The sequence below is a fragment of the Panthera pardus genome, unplaced genomic scaffold, assembly GCF_024362965.1.
Source record: "Panthera pardus isolate Hobbes unplaced genomic scaffold, ASM2436296v1 HiC_scaffold_12, whole genome shotgun sequence".
Classification (NCBI taxonomy): Eukaryota; Metazoa; Chordata; class Mammalia; order Carnivora; family Felidae; genus Panthera; species Panthera pardus.
In genome coordinates, this window is record NW_026526677.1 from 54172690 (window position 1) to 54196911 (window position 24222).

Here is a 24222-nt window from a genome sequence, read left to right on the forward strand (position 1 = left end):
TCGGCTGTCATCTCCTGAATCCACAAATGTGGCTGCTTTTTCATTGTTTCCCCTGTTTCACCATGCATTACACACATTACTTTAGCCCTTTCTCAATAATACAGACACACCAGGGAATTTCTTTTCTTTTTTCTGGAAGTACCATATTGTTGATTCATCAACATTGAACTCACGTACAACAGCATTGCAAATCATGTCTGAAGGAAGCTTATGTCGCACATGTATTTTCTCTGCAAGATAGGGACATCACAGCCTTGCACTTAGGAACACAAGACCTTACTTCAGTACTATGCTTGGAGGCCATTTCAAAAAGTGAAATTGGCACCCAAAGCAACAAAAATGTTTAAAATACGGCACTAAATACCCCAGGAAAAGGACAGTTTTTTACAATATAAAATCTGAAACAAAAAGGAAGCATACCCTTCAGTTTTCAGTTTGTTTTGTTTTTATTGTTGTTGCTATAAAAATGGGAGTGATAACTTCCAAAGCCTTTACATGTCAGAACAGAAAGCAGAAGTCTAACAATCTAACTTTGAAATAAAAAAAAATAAAATAATGCCATTATAACTGCATCACCCAAATCAAATATTTGGCATTAAATCTGAAAAAAAAAATCACTCAAAATGTTAGAATTAAAACTTCATAATAGTAATGGGAAAAATAAAAAAAATACACAAATTTAAATATATTTCATTTTCATGGATTGGAAGACATGACAAATATCCCCAGTTTTATATTTGGTTCAACATAATCTCAATCAATATCTCGGAAAGTTTTATGCACATATTTACAAGTGTATTGCAATATTTACATGTATAGGTAAAGGAATTATATAGTAGCCGGAACAAATTTGGAGGACTTTGCTGGATTTAAGACTTTTATAAAACCATAATAATCACAGTAGTGTGGTGTTTAAAAGGATAAACACATAGATTAATACCAGAATAGAGAGGTCAGATAAACCACATATTCAAGTGACTTTTGGCAAAAGTTCAAAGATAAACCAATCAAGAAAGGATAATCTTTTCCAAAGTGGAAGTGCTGAAAGATAAAAATAAACTCGATACCATGTATAAAAATTAACTTAAAATGGATTATAGAACCAAAAGTTAAATGTAAAACTTCTAGGAGAAAACATGAGAAAATGTCATGACCTGGATTTGACGGTTTGTAGATATAATAACAAGAGCATATTCCTTAAAGGAAAAAAACACATATAAATTGGAGTCTGTCAACACTAAAAAAAAAAAAAAAAAAATCTGCTACTCTTGCAAAACTTTGTTTTGTAAAAGTCACTGTTAAGAGAAATAAAGGACAATTAACAACCTGAAAATAACTAGTTGCAAATCATGTATCTGTGAAGGATTTTGTAATTTAAATGTGTAAAGAACTCTCCAAACTCAATAAGAACAGAACTTGATCACAAAGGGAAAATTATTTGAAGAAGCACTTCACCAAGAAGTATATATAACAAATAATCATGAGAAAAGATGCAAAAAAATATGATAAAGGATAAACCAAATGATAAACCAAAATGATATATCACTACACATCTACTAATATAGCAAAACAAAAGAAAACAAATAAAAATCTGACCGTACAAAGTATTGGCCTAGATATAGAGGCACTATAATTCTCATACACTCCTGGTCCGAAAGTCAAATGGTACAGTTGCCTGGAAGACACACTGACAAATATTGTCAAAAGTTAAACAAATATGTACCATATGATTTAACTATTCTCTTCCAAGTTATTACCTGACAGAAAGTATTGGTTTGGTACTTTACAGTTTAAAATATCATTTATGTTATATAAAAAATAAGAGATAAAAACATTGTGAAGGTCAGAAAAAGGAGAAATCTCATACAGAATAATGAGATGCCTAAAAATAAAGAAAAATATAATGAAGTATGACTAAATAGGGTAAATGATTTAGAGAGGGGTTAAACAATTTAGAATGTGCAAAAAAAGTTCTGATTCCCCTTAGTTTGTTAGGTTTCTCTTGGCTAAATTGTAATGTTCCCGCAAAGTCAGATTACTTTACTCAGTCTACTTCCTCTGGGATCTTATGGCCCCTTGGGGGTAGAGAAAGAAATAGTTGTGGTAACCGAGAGAAAAATTTAGCAATGCATTTCACATTTTACTGAGGATAATGACAACCATGGCAACAGTACACACAGGTCACATGTTATCTTCCTTCAGGAATAAACAGAGAGTCCCACAAGTCCAGCCCAAATCCAAACCCCATGGACCCAGAAACATCATTGCTTCTGCATAAAACCCCCTGATCTCTTGACACACCTAGTCACTAGTCCTGGAAAAGCTATGACTAGACAATGGATTTTTGCCTTATAGAATACAGAAATAGGTCTCTATTTTTCTGAGTTTACGACACTAAAGGAAATTGTATTATATTGTATTTTATTTTCTTCTCAAAGGCAGACAAACATTGCTAGAAGTTAGGAGATCATAAACTAATCTAATTGTAACATCTCTGTAGAAATATTTTCAATCGTCTACTAATGTCTCCTATCTCTATCTTTAATGTTAATAGTTCCAGATTTATTCTCACTGGTTTTCCTGGCCTAGAAGTTCACTATCTCTGGATCTCCATCCCTTTTTCCTCCATCTATGCCACAGTTTTTCTGGGAAACTGCATGGTGCTGCATGTGATCCGGACAGAGCCCAGCCTGCACCAGCCCATGTTCTACTTCCTGGCCATGCTGGCCCTCACTGACCTGTGCATGGGGCTGTCTACCATGTACACGGTGCTGGGGATCCTGTGGGGATTCGTTCGTGAGATCAGCCTAGATTCCTGCATTGCCCAGTCCTACTTCATCCATGGTTTGTCCTTCATGGAATCCTCTGTCCTCCTTGCTATGGCTTTTGACCGTTACATTGCCATTTGCAACCCACTACGCTATTCTTCCATCCTAACTAATGACAAAATCATGAAAATTGGGGTGACAATCTTATGTAGGAGTTCTTTACTCATACCTCCAGTCATCATTCGCCTAAAGTTCTTAAATTATTGCCGCCCCCACATCCTTTCTCACTCTTTCTGCCTGCACCAAGACTTAATTAGAATGGCCTGTTCAGACATCCGTTTCAACAGCATTTATGGTCTTGCCCTGGTAATTAGCAACCTGTTGTTGGATGCAGTGCTCATACTTATCTCCTATATTATGATCTTGCATGCAGTCTTAGCTATTGCATCACGGGAAGAGAGAATCAAGTCCTTGCAGACCTGTGTATCTCACATCTGTGCTGTTTCTGTTTTCTACATCCCAATCATTGGTCTGACTATGGTGCATCGCTTTGGGAAACACCTCTCACCATGGGTACATGTCCTCCTGGGCAACATCTATATCCTTTTCCCACCCTTGATGAACCCCATTATTTACAGTATCAAGACCCAACAAATACGAAGAAGAGTCCAGAGATTGTTTAATTTCAAAAAATTTTAAGTCTTGAGATCAAATGCAAATTTATTTAAAAGTCCACAAGTGGAGCTCAAAAGGGGAAGGGTGAGTAAATAATTATAAATATATTTCATGACTTCTATTTGTATGTTTTCTATGTTACTCCCTCTCCATTTTCCCCACAACCGTCAGAAGTCAGTGAAACTGATATAGGTTATATTGTGATCAGTTTTATAAATTGGAAAGTATATATAAAATGGGCTGAGAATCATATTAATGAATAAGGCAGATTCACTATTAAAATGTATATCTCACTATATCCAATTGAGTGAAGATGGTTTGGCATCCACTCATTACAGAAAACATAAATTTTACTTATTAAGTAGTTTAAGTAATTACTAAAGGATCAACAATGATCTTAGTCCACTTCCACTACTCTAGGCAACATTCTTGTTTATTATTTAGACATTCTACCTGCTATACAGTTTAGCCACTGTACAATATATGGTCATGTAATTGGATCATGTAAAAAAGTAGTGAGACAAACAGCAAAAAACTAACCTTGGTGCCAGGTTATCTGTCAGCCAAACAGTCTTTCCCTACTCCCTTCCTACAATCAGTAACTGAACTAGGGATACTGACAAATAGTAAATACCAGGGTAGAAATAGACTTTTGTGATTAGTTTCTTTAATCATATAATATAAAACAAGTACCATTTGAAAATCATTTGAAAATGATTCCTATGAGTCCATATCTCATTTGAATTTCCTGTTCTAGTTAAAAAAAAAAAAGAGAGGGGCGCCTGGGTGGCTCAGTCGGTTGGGCGTCCGACTTCGGCTCAGGTCATGATCTCGCGGTCCGTGGGTTCGAGCCCCGCATCAGGCTCTGTGCTGACAGCTCAGAGCCTGGAGCCTGTTTCAGATTCTGTGTCTCCCTCTCTCTCTGACCCTCCCCCATTCATGCTCTGTCTCTCTCTGTCTCAAAAATAAATAAACGTTAAAAAAAAATTTAAAAAAAAAGGGAAGGAAAGTATACAGTGTCACTATGGCCAATTGATATAAATATATTTCTAAGGTATCTCACCATCAAGAACCTGTGGTAGACACTATTTTTGTTACATATATGAATAGTTTAAAACATATAAAAGTTAAATGATATGGAAGTAGTAGGTGATGGAATTTGGATATATTCTCTTGTTTTAGTTCAAATCACATGACATTTTTATTCTTATCTTCTTTCTGTACTTTTTAATATGAAGTTTACTAAATGGTTATGCAGCCAACATAAAAATATTTATCTCATAATAAAAGTAGAAAGATCACCAAAGCAAATCATGGATGGCAAATAAAGTGTACATATTTGGACTGTTGATATGTGTACATTTCCCCAAAATATTGTTGCTACCATTGTGTTTATACAATCTACTTAATATATATAAGGTAAGTTTTTTTGAGGTATACTTACAAACAGTAATTCACTGTTTTGATGTGCATGTGCAGTTTGATGAGTTCTGAAAAATACTTCTAGTCATGTAACCACCACAATCAAGATGTGGAATATTACTGTCACTCACAAAAATTCCCTTTTATCTCTTTGTGTTCACTCTTTACCCACAACCCCAGGTTCTGGAAATCACTAAGTTGATCTGTCATTCAGTTTGTCTTTAAGAGAAGATCGTGTAAATTAAATGATAAAGAATGTAATCTTTATGTCTGGATTCTTTCACTTGCAAAAATCCTCTTGAGATTCCCTCTTGTTATCTGTATGCACAGTTTACTTTTATTGTTGATTCTTATTTCATTTTTTCACAGATAAAAAGCTGTTTATTCATTTATTTGCAGATGGACATTTTAGTGTTTCACAGATTTGATTTTGAATAAAGCTACTATGAACATGTATTTTCCCCAAGTTAGACTTTATTTTTGATGTTTGCCTCTTTACGTTGAATGATACAACACTCATCACAGTAATAATCATTATCATAATCATCACCTTAAAAATAATATTTAGTTTATATTTACCAGATGCCTATTTTATGCTAGGCACCATGGACACACTACCTTCATAGTCATTCTCATTATTGATCTTCAGAGTCAATCTACAGGGTAGACCATAATTATTCAATTTTGCAGATAAGCAACTTAAATAAAGGCATTTTAACTTACTAGAAGATAACAGTGGGGAGATATAGTTTCACACCACTTTTACCTCTATTATTTCGATTTCATTTGACATCACACTTATTTTTTTTAACTTGTTTTATTTTTTATTTTTTTTTAATTTACATCCAAATTAGTTAGCATATAGTGCAACAATGATTTCAGGAGTAGATTCCTTAGTGACCCTTACCCATTTGCCCATCCTCCCTCCCCCAACCCCTCCTGTAACCCTCAGTTTATTCTCCATATTTATGAGTCTCTTCTGTTTTGTCCCCCTCCCTGTTTTTAATATTATTTTTGTTTCCCTTCCCTTATGTTCATCTATTTTGTCTCTTAAAGTACTCATATGAGTGAAATCATAAGATTTTTGTCTTTCTCTGACTAATTTCACTTAGCATAATACTCTCCAGTTCCATCCATATAGTTGCAAATGGCAAGATTTCATTCTTTTTGACTGCCGAGTAATACTCCAATGTGTATGTGTATATACATATACATATATATATATATATATATATATATATATATATATATATCTCCATTCATCCATCAGTGGACATTTGGGCTCTTTCCATACTTTGGCTATTGTTTGTTTTTTTTTTTTAATTTTTTTTCAACGTTTTTTATTTATTTTTGGGACAGAGAGAGACAGAGCATGAACGGGGGAGGGGCAGAGAGAGAGGGAGACACAGAATCGGAAACAGGCTCCAGGCTCTGAGCTGTCAGCACAGAGCCCGACGCGGGGCTCGAACTCACGGACCGTGAGATCGTGACCTGGCTGAAGTTGGACGCTTAACCGACTGCGCCACCCAGGCGCCCACTTTGGCTATTGTTAATACTGCTGCTATAAACATGGGGGTGCATGTGTCCCTTCGAAACAGCACACCTGTATCCTGTGGATAAATGCCTAGTAGTGCAATTGCTGGGTCATAGGGTAGTTCTATTTTTAGGTTTTTGAGGAAACTTCAAAACCTTGAAGGTTTTGAGGAACCTTCATACTGTTTTCCAGAGAGGCTGCACCAGCTTTCATTCCCACCAACAATGCAAAAGAGATCCTCTTTCTCTGCATCTTCACCAACATCTGTTTTTGCCTGAGTTGTTAATGTGATTCATTCTGACAGATGTAAGGTGGTATCTCATTGTGGTTTTGACTTGTATTTCCCTGATGATGAGTGATGTTGAGCATTTTTTCATGTGTCGGTTGGCCATCTGGATGTCTTCCTTGGAGAAGTATCTATTCATGTCTTTTGCTCATTTCTTCACTGGATTATTTGTTTCTTGGGTGTTGAGTTTGATAAGTTCTTTGTAGAATTTGGATACTAACCCTTTATCTGATATGTCACTTGCAAATATCTTCTCCCATTCTGTCAGTTGCCTTTTACTTTTGCTGATTGTTTCCTTCGTTGTGCAGAAGCTTTTTATTTTGATGAGGTCTCACTAGTTCATTTTTGCTTTTGTTTCCCTTGCCTCTGGAGACATGTTGAGTAAGAAGTTTCTATGGCCAAGATCAAAGAGGTTTTTGCCTGCTTTCTCCTTGAGGATTTTGATGGCTTCCTGTCTCACATTTCGGTCTTTCATCCATTTTTAGTTTATTTTTGTGAATGGGGTAAGAAAGTGGTCCAGGTTCATTCATCTCCATATTGCTGTCCAGTTTCCCCAGCACCACTTGCTAAAGAGAGTGTCTTTACTCCACTGGATATTCTTTCCTGCTTTGTCAAAGATTAGTTGGCCATACATTTGTGGGTCCATTTCTGGGTTCTCTCTTCTGTTCCATTGATCTGAGTGTCTGCTCTTGTGCCAGTACCATACTGTCATGATGATTACAGCTTGGTAGTATAGCTTGAAGTCTGGAATTGTGGTGTCTCCTGCTTTGGTTTTCTTTTTCAAGATCGCTTTGGCTATTCAAAGTCTTTTCTGTTTCCATACAAATTTTAGGATTATTTGTTCTAGCTCTGTGAAAAATTCTGGTGTTATTTTGATAGGGATAGCATTGAATATGTAGATTGCTTTGGGTAGTATCGACATTTTAACAATATTTGTTCTTCCTATCCAGGAGCATGAAATCTTTTTCCATTTTTTTGTGTCTTCTTCAATCTCTTTCATAAGTTTTCTAGTTTTTAGTGTATAGATTTTTCACCTCTTTGGTTAGATTTATTCCTAGGTATTTTATGTTTTTGTGTGCAACTGTAAATGGGATCAATTCCTTGATTTCTCTTTCTTTCATTTCATTGTTGGTGTATAGGAATGCAACTGATTTCTGTGCATTGGTTTTATATCCTTCAACTTTGCTGAATTCATGAATCAATTCTAGAAGTTTTTTTGTAGAATCTTTTGGTTTTCCACATAGAGTATCATGTCATCTGCAAAGAGTGAAAGTTTGACCTCCTCCTGGCCGATTCAGATGCCTTTTATTTCTTTGTGTTGTCTGATTGCAGAGGCTAAGATTTCCAATACTATGTTGAATAACAGTGGTGAGAGTGGACATCCCTGTCTTGTTCCTGACCTTAGGGGGAAAGCTCTCAGTTTTTCTCCATTGAGGATGATATTATCATTGGGTCGCTCGTATATGGCTTTTATCATCTCGAGGTATTCTCCTTCTATCCCTACTTTCTTGAGGGTTTTTATGAAGAGAGGATGCTGTATTTTGTCAAATGCTTTCTCTGCATCTATTGAGAGGATCATATGGTTCTTGTCCTTTCTTTTATTGATGTGATGAATCACGTTAATTGTTTTGCAGATATTGAACCAGCCCTGCATCCCAGGTGTAAATCCCACTTGGTTGTGGTGAATAATTTTTTTTAATGTATTGTTGGAGCCAGTTGGCTAATATCTTGTTAAGGATTTTTGCATCCATGTTCATCAGGGAAATTTGTCTATAGTTCCCCTTTTCAGTGGAGTCTCTGGTTTTGGGATCCAGGTCATGCTGGCCTTATAGAAAGAGTTTGGAAGTTTTCCTTCCATTTCTATTTTTTGGAACAGTTTCAAGAGAATAGGTGTTAACTCTTCCTTAAATGTTTGGTAGAATTCCCCTGGAAAGCCATCTGGCCCTAGACTCTTATTTTTTTGGCAGATTTTTGATTACTAATTTGATTTCCTTAAAGGTTATGCATCTGTTCAAATTTTCTATTTCTTCCTGTTTCCATTTTGGTAATGTATATGTTTCTAGGAATTTGTCCATTTCTTCCAGATTGCCCATTTTGATGGCATATGATTGCTCATAATATTCTCTTATTATTGTTTTTATTTCTGCTGTGTTGGTTGTGATCTCTCGTCTTTCATTCCTGATTTTATTTATTTGGGTCCTTTCCTTTTTCTTCTTGATCAAACTGGGTAGTGGTTTATCAATTCTGTTAATTCTTTCAAAGAACCAGCTTCTGATTTCATTAATCTGTTCTACTGTTTTTGTTTTTTTTTGGCTTCAATAGCATTAATTTCTGCTCTAATCTTTATTATTTCCTGTATTCTGCTGGTTTTGGGTTTTATTTGCCATTTTTTTTCCAGCTCCTTAAGGCATAAGTTTAGGTGGTGTATCTGAGATCTTTCTACCTTCTTTAGGAAGGCCTGGATTGCTATATACTTTCTTCTCATGACTGCCTTTGCTGCGTCCCAGAGGTTTTAGGTTGTGGTGTTATCATTTTCAGTGACTTCCATATACTTTTTGATTTCCTCTTTAACTGCTTGGTTAGCCCATTCATTCTTTAGTAAGATGTTCTTTAGTCTCCAAGTATTTGTTACCTTTCCAAATTTTTCTTGTGGTTGATTTTGAGTTTCATAGCACTGTGGTCTGAGAATATGCATGGTATGATCTCGATCTTTTTGTACTTACTTAGGGCTGATTTGTGTCCCAGTGTATGTTCTATTCTGGAGAATGTTCAATGTGCACTGGAGAAGAATGTATATTCTGCTGCTTTAGGATGAAATGTTCTGAATATACCTGTTAAGTTCATCTGGTCCAGTATGTCATTCAAAGCCATTGTTTCCTTGTTGTTTTTTTGGTTAGATGATCTGTCCATTGCTGTGAGTGGGGTGTTGAAGTCTCCTACTATTATGGTATTACTATCAATGAGTTTTTTTATGTTTGTGACTAATTGATTTGTATATTTGGGTGCTTCCACCTTTGGCACATAAGTGTTTACAATTATTAGGTCTTCTTGGTGGATAGACCCCTAGATTATGATATAATGCGCTTCTGCATCTCTTGATACAGTCTTTATTTTAAAGTCTAGATTGTCTGATAGAAGTATGGCTACTCCATCTTTCTTTTGTTGACAATTATCCTGATAGATGGTTCTACATCCTTATTTTCAATCTGTAGGTGTCTTTAGGTCTAAAGTGGGTCTCTTGTAAGCAGCATATAGATGGGTCTTGTTTTCTTATCTGTTCTGTTACCCTATGTCTTTTGATTGGAGCATTGAGACCATTGACATTTAGAGTGAGTACTGAAATATATGGATTTATTGCCTTTATGATGCTTGTGGGGTTGGAGTTTCTGGTGGTTTTCTCTGGTCCTTTCTAATCTTTGTTGCTCCTGGTCTTTATTTATTCATTTTTTTAATATTTTCATCTTTCTCCCCTCAGATAGTCCCCCTTAAAATTTCTTGCAGGGCTGGTTTAGTGGTCACAAACTCCTTTAATTTTTGTTTGTCTGGGAAACTTTTTATCTCTCTTCGTCTTTTGAATGACAGCCTTGCTGGATAAAAAATTCTTGGCTGCATATTTTTCTGATTCAGCACATTGAATATATCCTGCAACTCCTTCCTGGCCTGCCAAGTTTCTGTGGATAGGTCTGCTGTAAACCTGATCTGTCTTCCCTTGTAGGTTAAGGACTTTTTCCCCCCTTGTTGCTTTTATGATTCTCTCCTTGCCTGAGTATTTTGTGAATTTGACTATGATATGCCTTGTTGATGATCGGTTTTTGTTGAGTCTCATGGGGGTCCTCTGTGCTTCCTGGATTTTGATGTCTGTGTCTTTCCCCAGGTTAGGAAAGTTTTCTGCTATGATTTTCTCACATAACCCTTCTACCCCTATTTCTCTCTCTTCCTCTTCTAGGACCCCTATGATTCTGATGTTGTTCCTTTTGAATGAGTCACTGATTTCTCTAATTCTTAAATCGTGCTCTTTTTCCTTAATCTCCCTCTTTTTTTCTCCTTCATTATTCTCTATAAGGTTGTCCTCTATATCTCTGATTCTCTGTTCTGCCTCATCCATCCTTGCTGCTGCTGCATCCATCCATAATTGCAGCTCAGGTACAGCATTTTTAATTTCATTCTGGCTATATTTTACTTCTTTTATCTCTGCAGAAAGGGATTCTAATCTATTTTCAACTCCAGCTTGTATTCTTATTTTTGTTATTCTAAATTCTGGTTCAGACATCTTGCATGTACCTGTGTTGGTTAAATCCCTGGCTCTCATTTCTTCGTGCTCTTTCTTTTGGGGTGAATTCCTTCATTTTGTCATTTTGAAGGGAGAAAAGGAATTAATAAGGTAGAAAAATTAAAGTTAAAAAAATTAAAATTAAAAAAATATTAAAATTAAAAAATTAAAATCACACACACACACACACACACACACACACACAAATCTAATAAATGATGCTAGATCCTAGGTGTGTTTTGGTCTGCATGTTGAGAATGGTTTGACAGAGTAGAGGAAAAAAGGGGGGGGAATGAAATCATTTGAGAATTTGAAAAAATGAATACACTGAATTAGACTAAAATGAGATGAGGGGGGAATATAGAATTTGAAAAAAAATTACACAAAAGTAAAGAATATAGTAGAAAAAAATAAAGAAAAATATTTTTAATAAAAATTAAAAATAAAAATGTATTTTTCTCATTCTGTATTCAAGAAAGAGAAAAGTTGTGTAAAAGGGAAAAAAAAGATAGAAAATTGAACAGATAGACCTGCTAAGAGATTGAAATACAACTGAAATTACTGTTTTCTCCTAGAAGTCAGACTATGTAGTGCTTTATAGTTCATAAACAAAGTAGGCGGTGAGACTTGTGGTCTTCAAGAGCAAGGTTGGCTCAGTTGGGCGGGGCTCAGTGTAACAGCTGTTCTCCAGTAGATGGTGCTGCTAGCCTACTGGGGTGGATTGTTGCGGTGCTTGTAGGTGCATATGTGCATGCCTAGGAGTGTTGAAAATGGTGTCACCCAGCTATCCTGTCTCTAGTATCGGAACTCAGTTCTCCCAGTTCAGCAATCGCGCACTGTCCTCTGTCTTCAGCTTTCGTCCACTCCACTTCTTCACTGTCCATGACCAAGCCCCAAGCAGCACCTCTTTCCCCAGTTTTGTCTCAGATGTGGCTGCTTTCCCTGTCCCCTTACTTCTGAGGGACTGTGGCTTTGACCCGTTCTGCAGGGTCTCACCGAGCAATGGCTGAATGAGCAATGGCTGAATGTCGGCTACACCCGGGAATGCTTGCTGGACCCTGCTGCTGCCGGTGCCCGAGACTGCAGCCAGGTGCCAGCCCACCCCAGAAAAAGTTCACAAGATAGCATACTAGCAGTTTTTCAGGGATTATGGAAAAATCACAACACACATCTGGCACTAGTCTTCACCTTTAACCACCTTGTTCCAACACCAGTGAATGTGGCCATTTTCTGCGGTCTGCTGGGACCAAGTGGCTTCAACAGTCTCCACCAAATGTCCTTCCAGCAGTGGAACTGCTTTTCCCCGTGTGGCCCGAGAACCTCCTGGACCCCACTCTGCTCCTGGTGTTCCACCCTTCTCACCAGAGCACCACCAGGTATCGAGCTGCAGGGTTTCAGACTCTGCCTGCCCCCTGTTTACAGTCTGGATGGAATTTAAACCCTCTCCTTTCTCCTTTCTCCCTTTTTAGTTTAGTCCCTGAGGCTGTTTCCAATTTTCTGCTTTCTCTTCAGCTGCTTTTGGGAGGGGTGCTTTTCCCGTATTCTGCCCCCTTCCCCCAGTCTCCATCCTATCTCTGCCTGCAAAAGCGGCTCCCTGCCCGCCACTGGCGTCTCTCTCCCCAAGTTCACCTCTCCCTGCCACATACTTGCTGAATTCTGTGGTTCAGGTTGTGCAGATTGTTGTGTTAATCTTCCAATCAGTTTTCTAGGTGTGTAGGATGGTTTAGTGTTGGTCTGGATTTATTTCATGGATGCAAGACACACAAAAAACTTCCATGCTGTTCCACCATCTTGGCTCCTCTTGACATCACACTTATATCTCCATTGTTCAACTTGTTTTTGTTGGTGGTCATGTTCATTACATGGGTTAAGAATTTTAATTAGTACATCAATGTAAATTTAGGTTTTCAAACAATTTACCAGTTGAAACAATTATTTAATAGGCTGTTCTTTTCTCAGCCAGTTTTGATACACAAAATCTTATGCAATAGGCTTTGTACTTTATACTCAAAAAGTCCAATGGTTATCTGAAACTCCAACTTCCCACTTACAGGGGGAGTTTAAGAGTTAAGTTAAGTTTTTGAGTTTAAGAAATATGCTTTCTGTGGCATCATGTAATCTGTCAGTAACTTTTCTGTCAATTTGAAATTGATATTCTCCCACACAATTCCCTTATCATCTGTTTTCAAGGGGAAGTCAACAATCCAGACAACACTGAGGGACTGGATGTGAGAACTGGATGGGCCCCTGGTCTATGTCTGTGTACTTAGCTGAGCCTTGTTGAATGAACCTTATCCTACCTCCTCACTCTGTGTAGGCCTCTATCCTTTCCGCAGCCTTTGCTGAAATTTGATTATTGTCTCTTGGATCCCACTTAGCGAGGCATCTGAAATGTTGGATCTAATCAACAAGCCTTGAAACCTGACCCATTTTCTCTTACTTTGCTGACTCTAACATTTGTGTCTATGGCTCTTGGCTATGGAGCCACTTTTCCCTTAGCCAAAGCCTCTCCCTTTTCAACTTCATGAGTCAGCATTCACCATGATCTTTGTGTTCCCCACAGTGCCATAAAGAACTCCTACATTCATCTGTTGCTCCTGTGGAACGAGAGGAAACCAGTTCACTGACTGAACATGCCACATGGTCATTTTCATTCTAATGCTGTTCTCCCATGTGGCATGAGACAATTTGTTAAGAAATCTCCCCCAGATACTTAAGTAGGAAATAAGGTATTCCTCTTCCACTGCTTTTCACTTTCGTCTCTAAATTAATTGGGTTTCTATCTTTTTATTTTGTATGCCCTGATACTTTGAATGAATACCGAGAATGTGCAGCTGAAACTTGGACTGTATCTTCCTTTTTCTCCATTCCTATCTGTGTCTCTCCCCCATCTCATGATGGAAGGGGTTCTGCTACTCCTTTTTTGTTTCTAAAAGGAACTTCCTCTGCAGTCAAACCTCCTTCTTCCTTACCATGTTCTACTGGTACTTTTTAACAGAAGCATTTAATGACAGTAGGCTCTAGTGGAAGAAAATAAAAATGTATAGTTTTCAAAAGGAATTTTTGTGGTATTTCATATATATATATACATATATATATATATATATATATACACATACATATGGGATATATTTCAATGTGTGTTATGCACAGTTTAGAAGCTTTGTGTAAATCATCTTATTTAATACTTTCAACAACCTTATAAAATATGAAATATTTTAAGCTCAATATAAAGCTAAAGAAGCCCAGAAAGGGTAAATACTCTTTATAAAGATGAGACATCTAAAATTCAAATCTTGAACCTAGAGCCCAACTACTCAACTGATAGATCACAATGCTAAATATATAAGTATTATTTTCTCTGAAATACAAAGATAATATGGGAAAATAGGCTGAAAACCTGTTAAGTTGATTTAGCAATTTGTTTTTTCTATTTTTTTAGTGGGTGGGTTGTGTTTTTACTTTTCCTGTTTTTCTGTATCAATATGAAATTGAAGATAACTATTGAGTTATTGTGTTTTAAGTCTGTTGTAACTGAACTCACATTTACACAGAATCTCAAATGCCCTTGGTCTGATACTGTCCTGAACAAAAGCAGCAATTAATTAATTAATTAATTATGATGTAAAATTATCTCAAAAATTTACTGTTATCATTCTACCCTAATGCTGGCATGATATAAGATGTCTGATATAATTTTAAGTACTCTTCAATTAGTTACATAGAAAAATGAAAAATTGAGCTGGATAGTCTACATCAGCAGAATTTATTGCTCACAGAAAAGACATGGACAAACTTCTCCTGAACTTTCTTGGTCTTAACTCCATAAATGATGGGATTGAGAGTGGGTGGTACCACCACATAAAGATTGGAAAGGAGGATATGTACATGGAGTGGTATATGGTGGCCCCCAAATCGGTGAGCAAAGAATGAAAAAAAGGCTGGAGTATAGAACAGCAGGATAACACAGACATGGGAGCCACAAGTACCCAGAGTCTTGAGTCGGGCATCTTGGGAAGGAATTCTAAAAACAGTACAGAGTATAAGGGCATAGGAGACAATGATAAGCACCACATCCAGGCATGTAGAAAATAGGGCCACAATCACCCCATAGTAGATGTTGATTTTGATGCTATCACAGGCTAGCCTGGCAATGCCCATATGTTCACAATATGAGTGATGAATAATATTCCTCCCACAGTAAGCAAGCCGATAAACCAGAAAAACCAAGGGGAAGCAGATGAAGAAACTCCTGATCACAGATGCAATGCCCATTTTTCCAATGACTGAGGGGGTTAGAATTGTGGTATATCTTAGTGGATGGCAGATGGCTACATAGCGGTCAAATGCCATGGCCAGCAATATGGCAGACTCTGCCACAAAGATGAAGTGGAGAAAAAACATTTGGGACACACAGCAACCAAAAGAAATACCCCCATCTTGGAACCAGAAGATTGCTAGCATCTTTGGTGTGGTGACTGTGGAGAGAAAGATATCTGCCAGGGCTAACATGGACAAGAAAAGGTACATGGGTTCATGAAGACTGCGTTCAGTGAAGATCAGGAATAATAAGAAGGTGTTGCCTAAAACAGAAACTATGTACATGAAACAGATGGGAATGGAGATCCATATGTGTGCATATTCCAGTCCTGGGATCCCAGTCATGGTATACCAAATATCTCTAAGGTTGGTGTGGTTTGAAGAGATTGTCATCTTTTACTCTGTCCTCTGACACTGGACTGGAATGGAAAAAGAGAGAGACAGAGTGAAAAATCATAGTTATTTCATCTGGTTTGAGTATGAATCTTGGCATTGCAATACAGTTATTGCTTTAAGAAAGGATTGGTAGTAAGTAATGGTTCAAAGATGACAAGCCAGATAGGCTTCATTGACATGAAAGTTACCATGATCTTATAGAACTGATGCTACTGGCAATTCTAATGGTTTTAACTATAACTATAAGAACAACAACAACAGTAATGATAATAAACATTTTATAGGTTTATAATTTTGTCTAGACACTATGGCAGATACATTGTACTTATTGACTTAGCATCATATATGAAAGTCTCTTATATGCTCTTGCACATCATGGTTTTCCTTCTTATGTGACTGGTCATTTCCAGTGTTAATCACAGTTTCTTTCTGGTGATTAATTGCACACTCCAGTAACAAAGTGTCCAGAATATTGGTATGACCTTTTGAGAATTCAAATCTGTAACAACCATTGTTTCTGTAATTTAAAGACTTTAGCTTTTCATCACCAAGTGAAAATAACTTGGAGAGAAAGAGAAATAGAAGTCTAGGGAGTCCTTGCTTTGCGTAGTGCTGTATTAACTTAATACTGTGCATATTGAAAACATGTTCTTCCAACATGCACAGTATTAATACAGCACTGTGCAAAGCAAGGACTCATATAACATCATTCTAACTCAGCAGACCATGTGTCCTATCTTCCACATATGTTACATTCCTCCCTTCATTCTTTCTAGTCTCCACTGCCTTTTTCTCCAATTTATTCCTTCCAGCTTGTGTTCAAATATTTGTCTTTTCATTCCCTTCTTTATTTTTCTTTTTCTGCTCAAACTTGCATACCATTACTGGAGAAAAGAGAAAGGCATCTCATAGGTAATGAAATAACCACAATAATAAAAAATGAGTTGCAGACACATGCAAGATTTAAATAAGTTAATCAATATTTCTTTAAGTTCATTCTGTGATTAATACTATGCTAAAGAAGGAATTAAATATAAACTATACATATCCTCTATTTCAAGGATCTCCTACCCTTGTGAGGATCATGGGACATAGACACAAGTAAGCATCCTTTCAAAGCAGATCAAGATAAGAATGATGGGAGACATGCAGTCACATGTGTATAATGTGAAAGAGACATTACTTTAACTAGGGGATGATACAAAGATTCATTGAAGTGTTGTCAGTAGATGTGTTTATCAGAAAGCCTTTGGCTTTCAAGAGACTGTCATTGGAAAAAAAGAACCGAGACAAGTAAAAATCTAAAACAAGGACTGTAAGCCACTATAAAAATCAAGTTATGTAGTGTATCAAAGGCTTAGAGACATGAGAAATATGACCGGACAAATAAATTGTGTCTTGAAGATTCAAAGTTTTAAAAGTGAAGCTAAAGACTTTAGGTTTAGGTCTCTTATACTGAGAATTGATTTCTTATTCAACAATACTTACTGAATCTCTAATATTTTACCACAGTTTTAAGGAGAACATAATGGGATCAAAATTTAAGATTTACCCTTTCAGAGAGGTCTTTGCTGATGGACAATATGCTTATTTTTTATTCTCTACTTCCCAATAGCACACTGATACAATTCCTAATGAGTAGTTTGTAATATTTTTCACCAATCTTTCTTAAGTTTCATGATGGCTATGAGTATATATTCAACATCTAACATAATATATTTTTGTTGAGTAAATATGGTTTGAAAGGCAGAAAGATAGATTGATGAGGTGGAGGATTTACCTGATTTACTGTAGGAAACTTTTCCAACAAACCAAAGTAGAACTAGGAACATAGTTTCAACAGTGAAAAAAGGGGATAGAGAAGAAGTGTGGGGCTTTTAAATGTTTATTTGTTTATTTTGAGAAAGATAAAGTGAGTAAGAGCAGGAGAGAGGCAGAAAGAGAGAGAGAGGAGAGAGAGAGAGAGAGAGAGAGAGAGAGAGAGAGAGAGAGAGAATCCCAAGCAGGCTTCATGCCGTTAGCACAGAGTCCAACTTAGGGTTCCATTCCATGAACTGTGAGATCATGACCTGAGCCGAAATCAAGAGTCAGACTCTCAAACAACTGAGTGACCCAGACACCTTGAAAAAATGTGTTTAAAAATAAATAAATAAAACAGAGAATTCCAGGTGATAGGTTATATGAGGCAAAATGAAAGGCAATAGGACATTTTGAGACACACTGTCTAGAAAAATGTGATGCCACTAATCAACATAAGGAATAGAGGAGGAGATTTCTTTTTCAGAGAAAGTTAAAACAATTGTTTTAAACTATATTAGTTCATAGCATGTCTATGGAACCACTAAGGAAATAAATCTGGCAGACTGTCTCAAACCTGTATAGTGCAAGGGAAAGAAAAGTGGACGAAGCATGAGGTTCCAGCCTGAACTGAACTGTAGTCTCAGCTATGCCATGAACCAACTGGGACCTTGGTAGAAGCATTTCATCACTCCAAATTCTCTGTCCATATAGGTTGGAATGGAACTAGCTCATAGCTACTTCTCTTCTAGATACAAAAGACTAACATCCAATCATGGACCTGGACCTCAAAGTAAAAATACATACATATCAAGCTGTATATTTCAGTTTAGTTTACTATAAGTTATTCTATTAGTTTTAAAAAAGAAAGACCTAAGAAGAGAAGTTCTGGTATTAAATCTCTTCCCTAACTGTATCTCCAACATGTAGTTTATTTAATCACAGTGACAGCCCTCAAATAACACATTTTAGTCCCCATATTATTTATACTGTTCAACTAATTTTGAGTATTTACCATGAGTTATATCCTGTGTTAGCCACTTATCTATAATTTAATGGTCACAAAATACCATTCAATTGCAATAAGAACCCAACAGAATGACAGCTAGTATGGTCCACTTCACACTTTAGGACACTATGGCATGAGTGGTTTGAATAATTTGTCTAAGCTAGTATCCAACCAATTAGAGATTCAAACTCAAAATCTCTTGCTTAAAAAACCCATGTTTTTAACACACTCTTTCATTTGCCACTAGTGAGCAATCCCTTCTTCAAGCTTTCTTCTCATTAATTTGCCTTGATTTCATTACTGTCCACCTACTACAATTTTCACAGTTCTGAGTCATTTTTTCAATGCTATTTTTTTTTATTATTTCCAGTTTGGTGGTGGTGGTGGTGATGATGATCATGATCATGATTTATTGCCACTTCCAAGTTGTTATGTTGAGAGTAGGATGTAGAATAAAATTATTAGACTTTGGGACACCTAGGTGGCTCAGTTGGTTGAGTGTCCAACTTCGGCTCAGGTCATGATCTCGTGGTTCGTGAGTTTGAGCCCCACATCAGGCTCACTGCTTTCAGCCTGTCAGTGTACAGCCTGCTTCGGATCCTCTGTCCCCTCTCTCTGCCCCTACCTCACTTACTTTCTCTTAAAAATAATAAAAATAAACATTAAAAAATGTTAGACCTTCACTAGCATCTAGTGAAAAATATTAGACTTTCATTAGTGTCCAGTACAATTTCAAGGAATTGATGAGGGTGAAGTCTGATTCCAGATTGAAAGGCACTGGGTATAAAATAGCTGAGAATACCAGTTATGAACAACTGTTAAGAAGGTAGGCACTAAAGGAAAGGAAAACAGTAACTGGAAGGAGCAAAAGGTATTGGGAAATGTTCTTTGGAACATAAGAGATGAAAATGGCAGTTTATGTCAGAGGAGTTTGGTAGTAAAGAAGAATTTGAAGCAAGAAAGTGAACAATTCTGGGGATTAAGTCCCCATGATTACAAAAGATAATTCAATCAGTTATTATATAGGTGTTCTGCTTCTTCCACTGAGGCAAAAAGTAGTCAGAAAAATATTAAGGGATATATGGAAGATTTTCAAAAGACTCACATTTGATCCAGATCTTTGCAATAAAATAAAAAGCAATAATTATTCGAGTTAATGCCAAAGCTCATGTGGGAAAAAAAGGAGAAATCTGGAAGAGATACTATTTAAAAAAGATGTGGAGAACAGAAAATAAGAATGAAAAAACAATTGCCCAACAGTGGTGAAGGCTAGCAAGGTGAGAATAAAGAAAGATTTTATGTAGATTTAAGGGTCTCCTGGCAGAAGAAGCCATACAGGAACAGAGGCTCAACTGATTTTTCACCGGGAAAGTTCAAAGTTCATGATCAAGAATACTCAAACAGAGGCATGGGATCAAATGACAGGAAGGGCAAAGTTGTCCAGCAGTTGAAGGAAATGATGACTGAAAGAACAGGTTGTTCACAAAGACTGGTGACATGCCAAGGAACCAAGAAAGAAAGATCAGGTTTGGTCAGAGGGAATTGTTGCCTGCTTCATCTGATGCTAGTCAACCTTCCAACTCTTTCCTCTCTGAACCCAGGTCTGCAGTGACCTTCCCCATTCATATCTTCTTCTCTTGTTCCCATTCTATCACTTTTCTTTCAGAAGTACTGAGGATACAACATTTTTAAAAGTTTATTTATTTATCTTAGAGATAGAGAGATACAGCATGCAAGCAGGGGAGAGGTGAAGAGAGAGATGAGAGAGAGAATCCCAAGCAGGCTCTTCAATGTCAGCGTGGAGCCTGATTCAGGCCTTAGATCATGACCTGAGCTGAAACCAAGAGTCAGGTCCTTAACTAACTGAGTCACCCAGGCACCTCTAGGATACCACATTTTAAATGAATGTGTACTAATAGATTAAAATCAATCCCATAAATACACAGAAATGTGCTGATTTTGAAAACCAGCTGAGATACCAACTCAACCACAGTTCATAAGATAAGCAGAGATGGCATGGCCCTCATAGTCTTTGGCTGAGGCCTCCTTTATCACTTTCAGCCATTCAGTTCTGTTCCAAGAATCATCCAGAAACCCAGTATCTTCTATTATAACTCACATAATTTCCCTTTCTAATACTCACTGCTTACCTCACTCAAAGCTAACATACTGCTGTCGCTGAAGGAACATACCCACAACGATGGCAGGAGAGGCCACAGTGAGCCAACTGATCTGAGAAACCTGTAACCCTTTTCTCAGAGCTAGCCAGAACTTTATCAGACACATGCAGTCCAATGGGGCTCATGGTTTGTTATTTACCAAGAAGGATGGTTCTCTTAAATGTTCTCCTTTTTTTTCCATTCCTTCTTCCAAACCATCTATGTCTTTCTCATACCCTTGACTTCTGATTTATGTCATATTTTAGCATTTCCATTTTATTTACCACCTTAATTCTTATTTACCCCAAATATATAGATAAGCCTCTCCCCTTCCAAAAAAAAAAATATCAATAAAACCCAGTAAGCAAAAGTTGCCATCAGAGACCCTTCTGAGCTAGAGCTCTTACTGTCCTGTGAAACTGGCTTCCACACCCACTACAGCTAGACTTGTGTCTCAACTCCTTTTCTGTTTTAGATGAAATGAGACAAACTCCTTCTGCACTAAATTGTTCCAAAAGAGTTTTAACCAGAAAGCTGAAAGTAAATAAAGAACCAAAACAGAAGCCTTTGGTATAGAACCTAAAAACATCTAGGGATCTCTCTTATAAAGGAATCTTATCTGTGACTGACTACAGCTGGGGCAACAAAGCCCCAAACCTTTTTCTTCTGTTGGAAGAAACCCATTTTGGAATGGGTTTTGGAATTAACCCAACTTTCATATTCTGAAATAATTCTTCCTCACAGAGATTGGCTGTTTCAGGAGTCATAAACCACCCTTCAATGAACTCTTCATTAGCTTGAAAGAGCATGGTCCAGCCAGGTAGTCAGATATTCATATCAATGACAAGTATCATTTCACAGGTATTGGACATGCCTCCATCGCTACCATAGATCTTCTTAGGCCATGACCCTGGGGCAGGTGCTGTACATGAGCATATATGGCAAGAAAAAAGTCGCATATCCTTTTCTCTACCAGGAGTATGCCTAATCTAAAACCTGAGATTCACAGGACATGCCTTCAGAACACAGCAGTCACTTACTGTCCAATATGGGATATCAGAAGCTTACTACCTCCTTTGTTCAGCAATTGCAGACTTCCAAGGCCCTGCAAGATAGGCTGGATGTTCTTGGTCGAGGTCCCAACCTCCGAACACTCTGAGGTTCGGAACCTGGTTCTATAGCTTTCTCTATCCTGGGAGACCTAAAACCCAGGAGACATGGGGAATCTAATAAAGCATCTGTAGTTTTCTGAGCTCTTTATCCTTTAGTAAGGCTAAGAAAGAACCAATGATAGAATAAGTAGGCTTATAGGAAGAGCATCCTTCTTAGACAATCTTGGGGAGTTAATGATGGCTCTATCAGGGGCAGTAGTCCACAGTGAGATTGCCTTCATAGACAAGTTATAGAAATACAGAAGTTGTTGAGGTTTCAACTTGTCAAATGCATGAATTTCTGTGAGAGTGTGATTGTCAGAGCAGAAGGTCTATTTTTTAGTGTCATGAGAATGTGTTCCTTAGGAATCTTCCACCTCCTGAAAAATAGCATAAGATCCATACGGGGGCGGGGATTGAGCAATTTATCACGAAATATTTTGAAAACCATTTTTGTCCTGTATTACATCTGTATCAAACACAAGTATATAAATTAATATAAAACCTGAAACCCCTGCTGTCTAGTGTAGGAAGGGAGATATGTATGTGGGGAAAAATGGTCTTTAATATCACTACCATTGCCATAAAACTTGCCAAGTTTAACACAAATTTCTGATATAACAATTCTTTTGTTTTGCAGGTTTTTTTTTGTTTTTAATTTTTAAAATTAATTTTAGAAAGAGAGAGAGGGTGCACAAACAGGGGTAAGGGGCAGAGTGAGAGAGAATCTTAAGCAGGCTCTGCTTCAGTGCAGAGCCTGATGTGGGGCTCGATCCCACAACCCTGGGATCATGACCTGAGCCAAAATCAAGAGGAAGATGCTCAACTGACTGACTGAACCACCCAGACACCCCTATAACAATTCTTTTAAAACCACAAAAATATCTGGTATTATTTTACTGTTGGCAAGATGAGGATATTGAAGTCCAAAAAGTTTAGTCACTTGGTTTACCTACACATATAGTAAGAAATAAAACTGAAAATTAAGTCAGGCTCTCCTTGCCAAATCTCATGCTCTTCTTAGATAACACTCTGTTATTAATACAAATTTAGAGTGATCAAGTAAAAGAAGTACTTCTCCAACAGAATTAAAACTATTCATTAGAAGCTACAGTGTTCAGTGTAATTTATTTTTTGTATGTGAAATACTATGTGAATAGTATAGTCCTGTATGGATTATATTTACACTATATGGAAAAGATTATACACCCACCTAATACATAATTATAAGATTAAAAATCACCCCAGATTGAAAAGAGTGGGATAGGGGCACCTGGATGACTCAGTTGGTTGTGTCCAACTCTTGATTTTGGCTCGGGTCATCATCTCATGGTTCATGAGTTTGAGCCCCACACAGGGCTCTGTGCTGACAATGTGGAGCCTGCTTGGGATTTTCTCTCTCTTCTTCTCTCTGCCCTCTCCTGTCTGTGCTCTCTCTCTCTCTCTCAAAATAAATACATAAAAACTTTTTAAAAATCAGTTTAAAAAAGAAAAGAATGGGACAAATCAGTGTGAAAATGGATCTATCTGTACACCCATATAGCTATGTGACACTGTGTAGCATCACTCAGGGATTATTGGACAGAGATTGTCCCTGCCCCATACCATAACCTTACCCCTCATTCTTTCTGATGCCCACATGCTGTTTGTCCAGGAATCCAATACACTCCGGCAACACAGTGGATCATTCAGTCATGAGCAATGATTCAACCAACATTTGCTAGTAGTTTTAGGGAGCGGAAAAGGCAACAAGAGCTAGAGTACATCAATACAAAGAGACTCTTTAAGAGTCATGACATGTCAAGTTAATTTTGTTGTTACCTTTCCTTTCTGTCACAGTGAAAGATAGGAAATTATCAAGGAAGAGTTCATGTGCCAGTAAAGAGATAGTTCTTGGATCTGAACAGAAAAAGACAGAGCTTAAACACTATGGAGAATGTCCACATTCACTGATTTGGAGGATAAATAATATATAAGTGCTTTTTCTCTACCCATTATTCTAAATCTTCACTGTACGTCATATGGATCCATGGAATTTGTATTGCATTGTAGAATCAAATTGTTTATGTGGACAGGGCCCCACACCAATAAAATATACTTTCAGTGGTCTTTCATATCTTGATAGTGACCCTTAGGGAACCCACAGTTACGGGGTTCATACCAGCCTCTAGTGAGAACCATAAATTCTCTGGACAGTATACTTCTTCCATACAGTAAGGTCAGATACAATGATGTAATATGCTTAGTTCATGCCCTTCAGAAATGAGATAAGGCTGTTGAGAAGTCAGATTAACGTCTAGTTAGGGATAGAGAAAGCTCTGAAGCTCTGTCTTACATTCTTGACAAACACAAGTGTCTTCCCATCTGAAAGTTAGAGGGCCACCTGGGTGGCTCAGTTGTTTTAGTGTCTGACTTCGGCTCAGGTCATGATCTCA

General features: G+C 37.3%; 2 protein-coding genes across 2 annotated transcripts; one reads left to right on the forward strand and one right to left on the reverse strand.

Annotated features, from left to right (window-relative positions):
- The first annotated feature begins 2522 nt into the window (after positions 1–2522).
- Positions 2523–3467, forward strand: LOC109267062 (olfactory receptor 51V1-like). The gene has a single exon (XM_019449567.2). It carries the CDS (start codon positions 2523–2525, stop codon positions 3465–3467), a length of 945 nt encoding a protein of 314 aa, XP_019305112.1.
- An 11235-nt stretch (positions 3468–14702) lies between these two features.
- LOC109267105 (olfactory receptor 52Z1P-like) lies at positions 14703–15705 on the reverse strand. Its single transcript, XM_053899231.1, has one exon. The coding sequence runs from the start codon at positions 15666–15668 to the stop codon at positions 14712–14714; it is 957 nt and encodes a 318-aa protein (XP_053755206.1). The 5' UTR covers positions 15669–15705; the 3' UTR covers positions 14703–14711.
- Positions 15706–24222: the final 8517 nt, after the last annotated feature.

Excerpts from the sequence above, each read along its gene's own strand:
- LOC109267062 (XM_019449567.2), top strand. The coding sequence starts at position 2,523 with ATGTCTCCTATCTCTATCTTTAATGTTAATAGTTCCAGATTTATTCTC.
- LOC109267105 (XM_053899231.1), bottom strand. The coding sequence starts at position 15,668 with ATGACAATCTCTTCAAACCACACCAACCTTAGAGATATTTGGTATACC.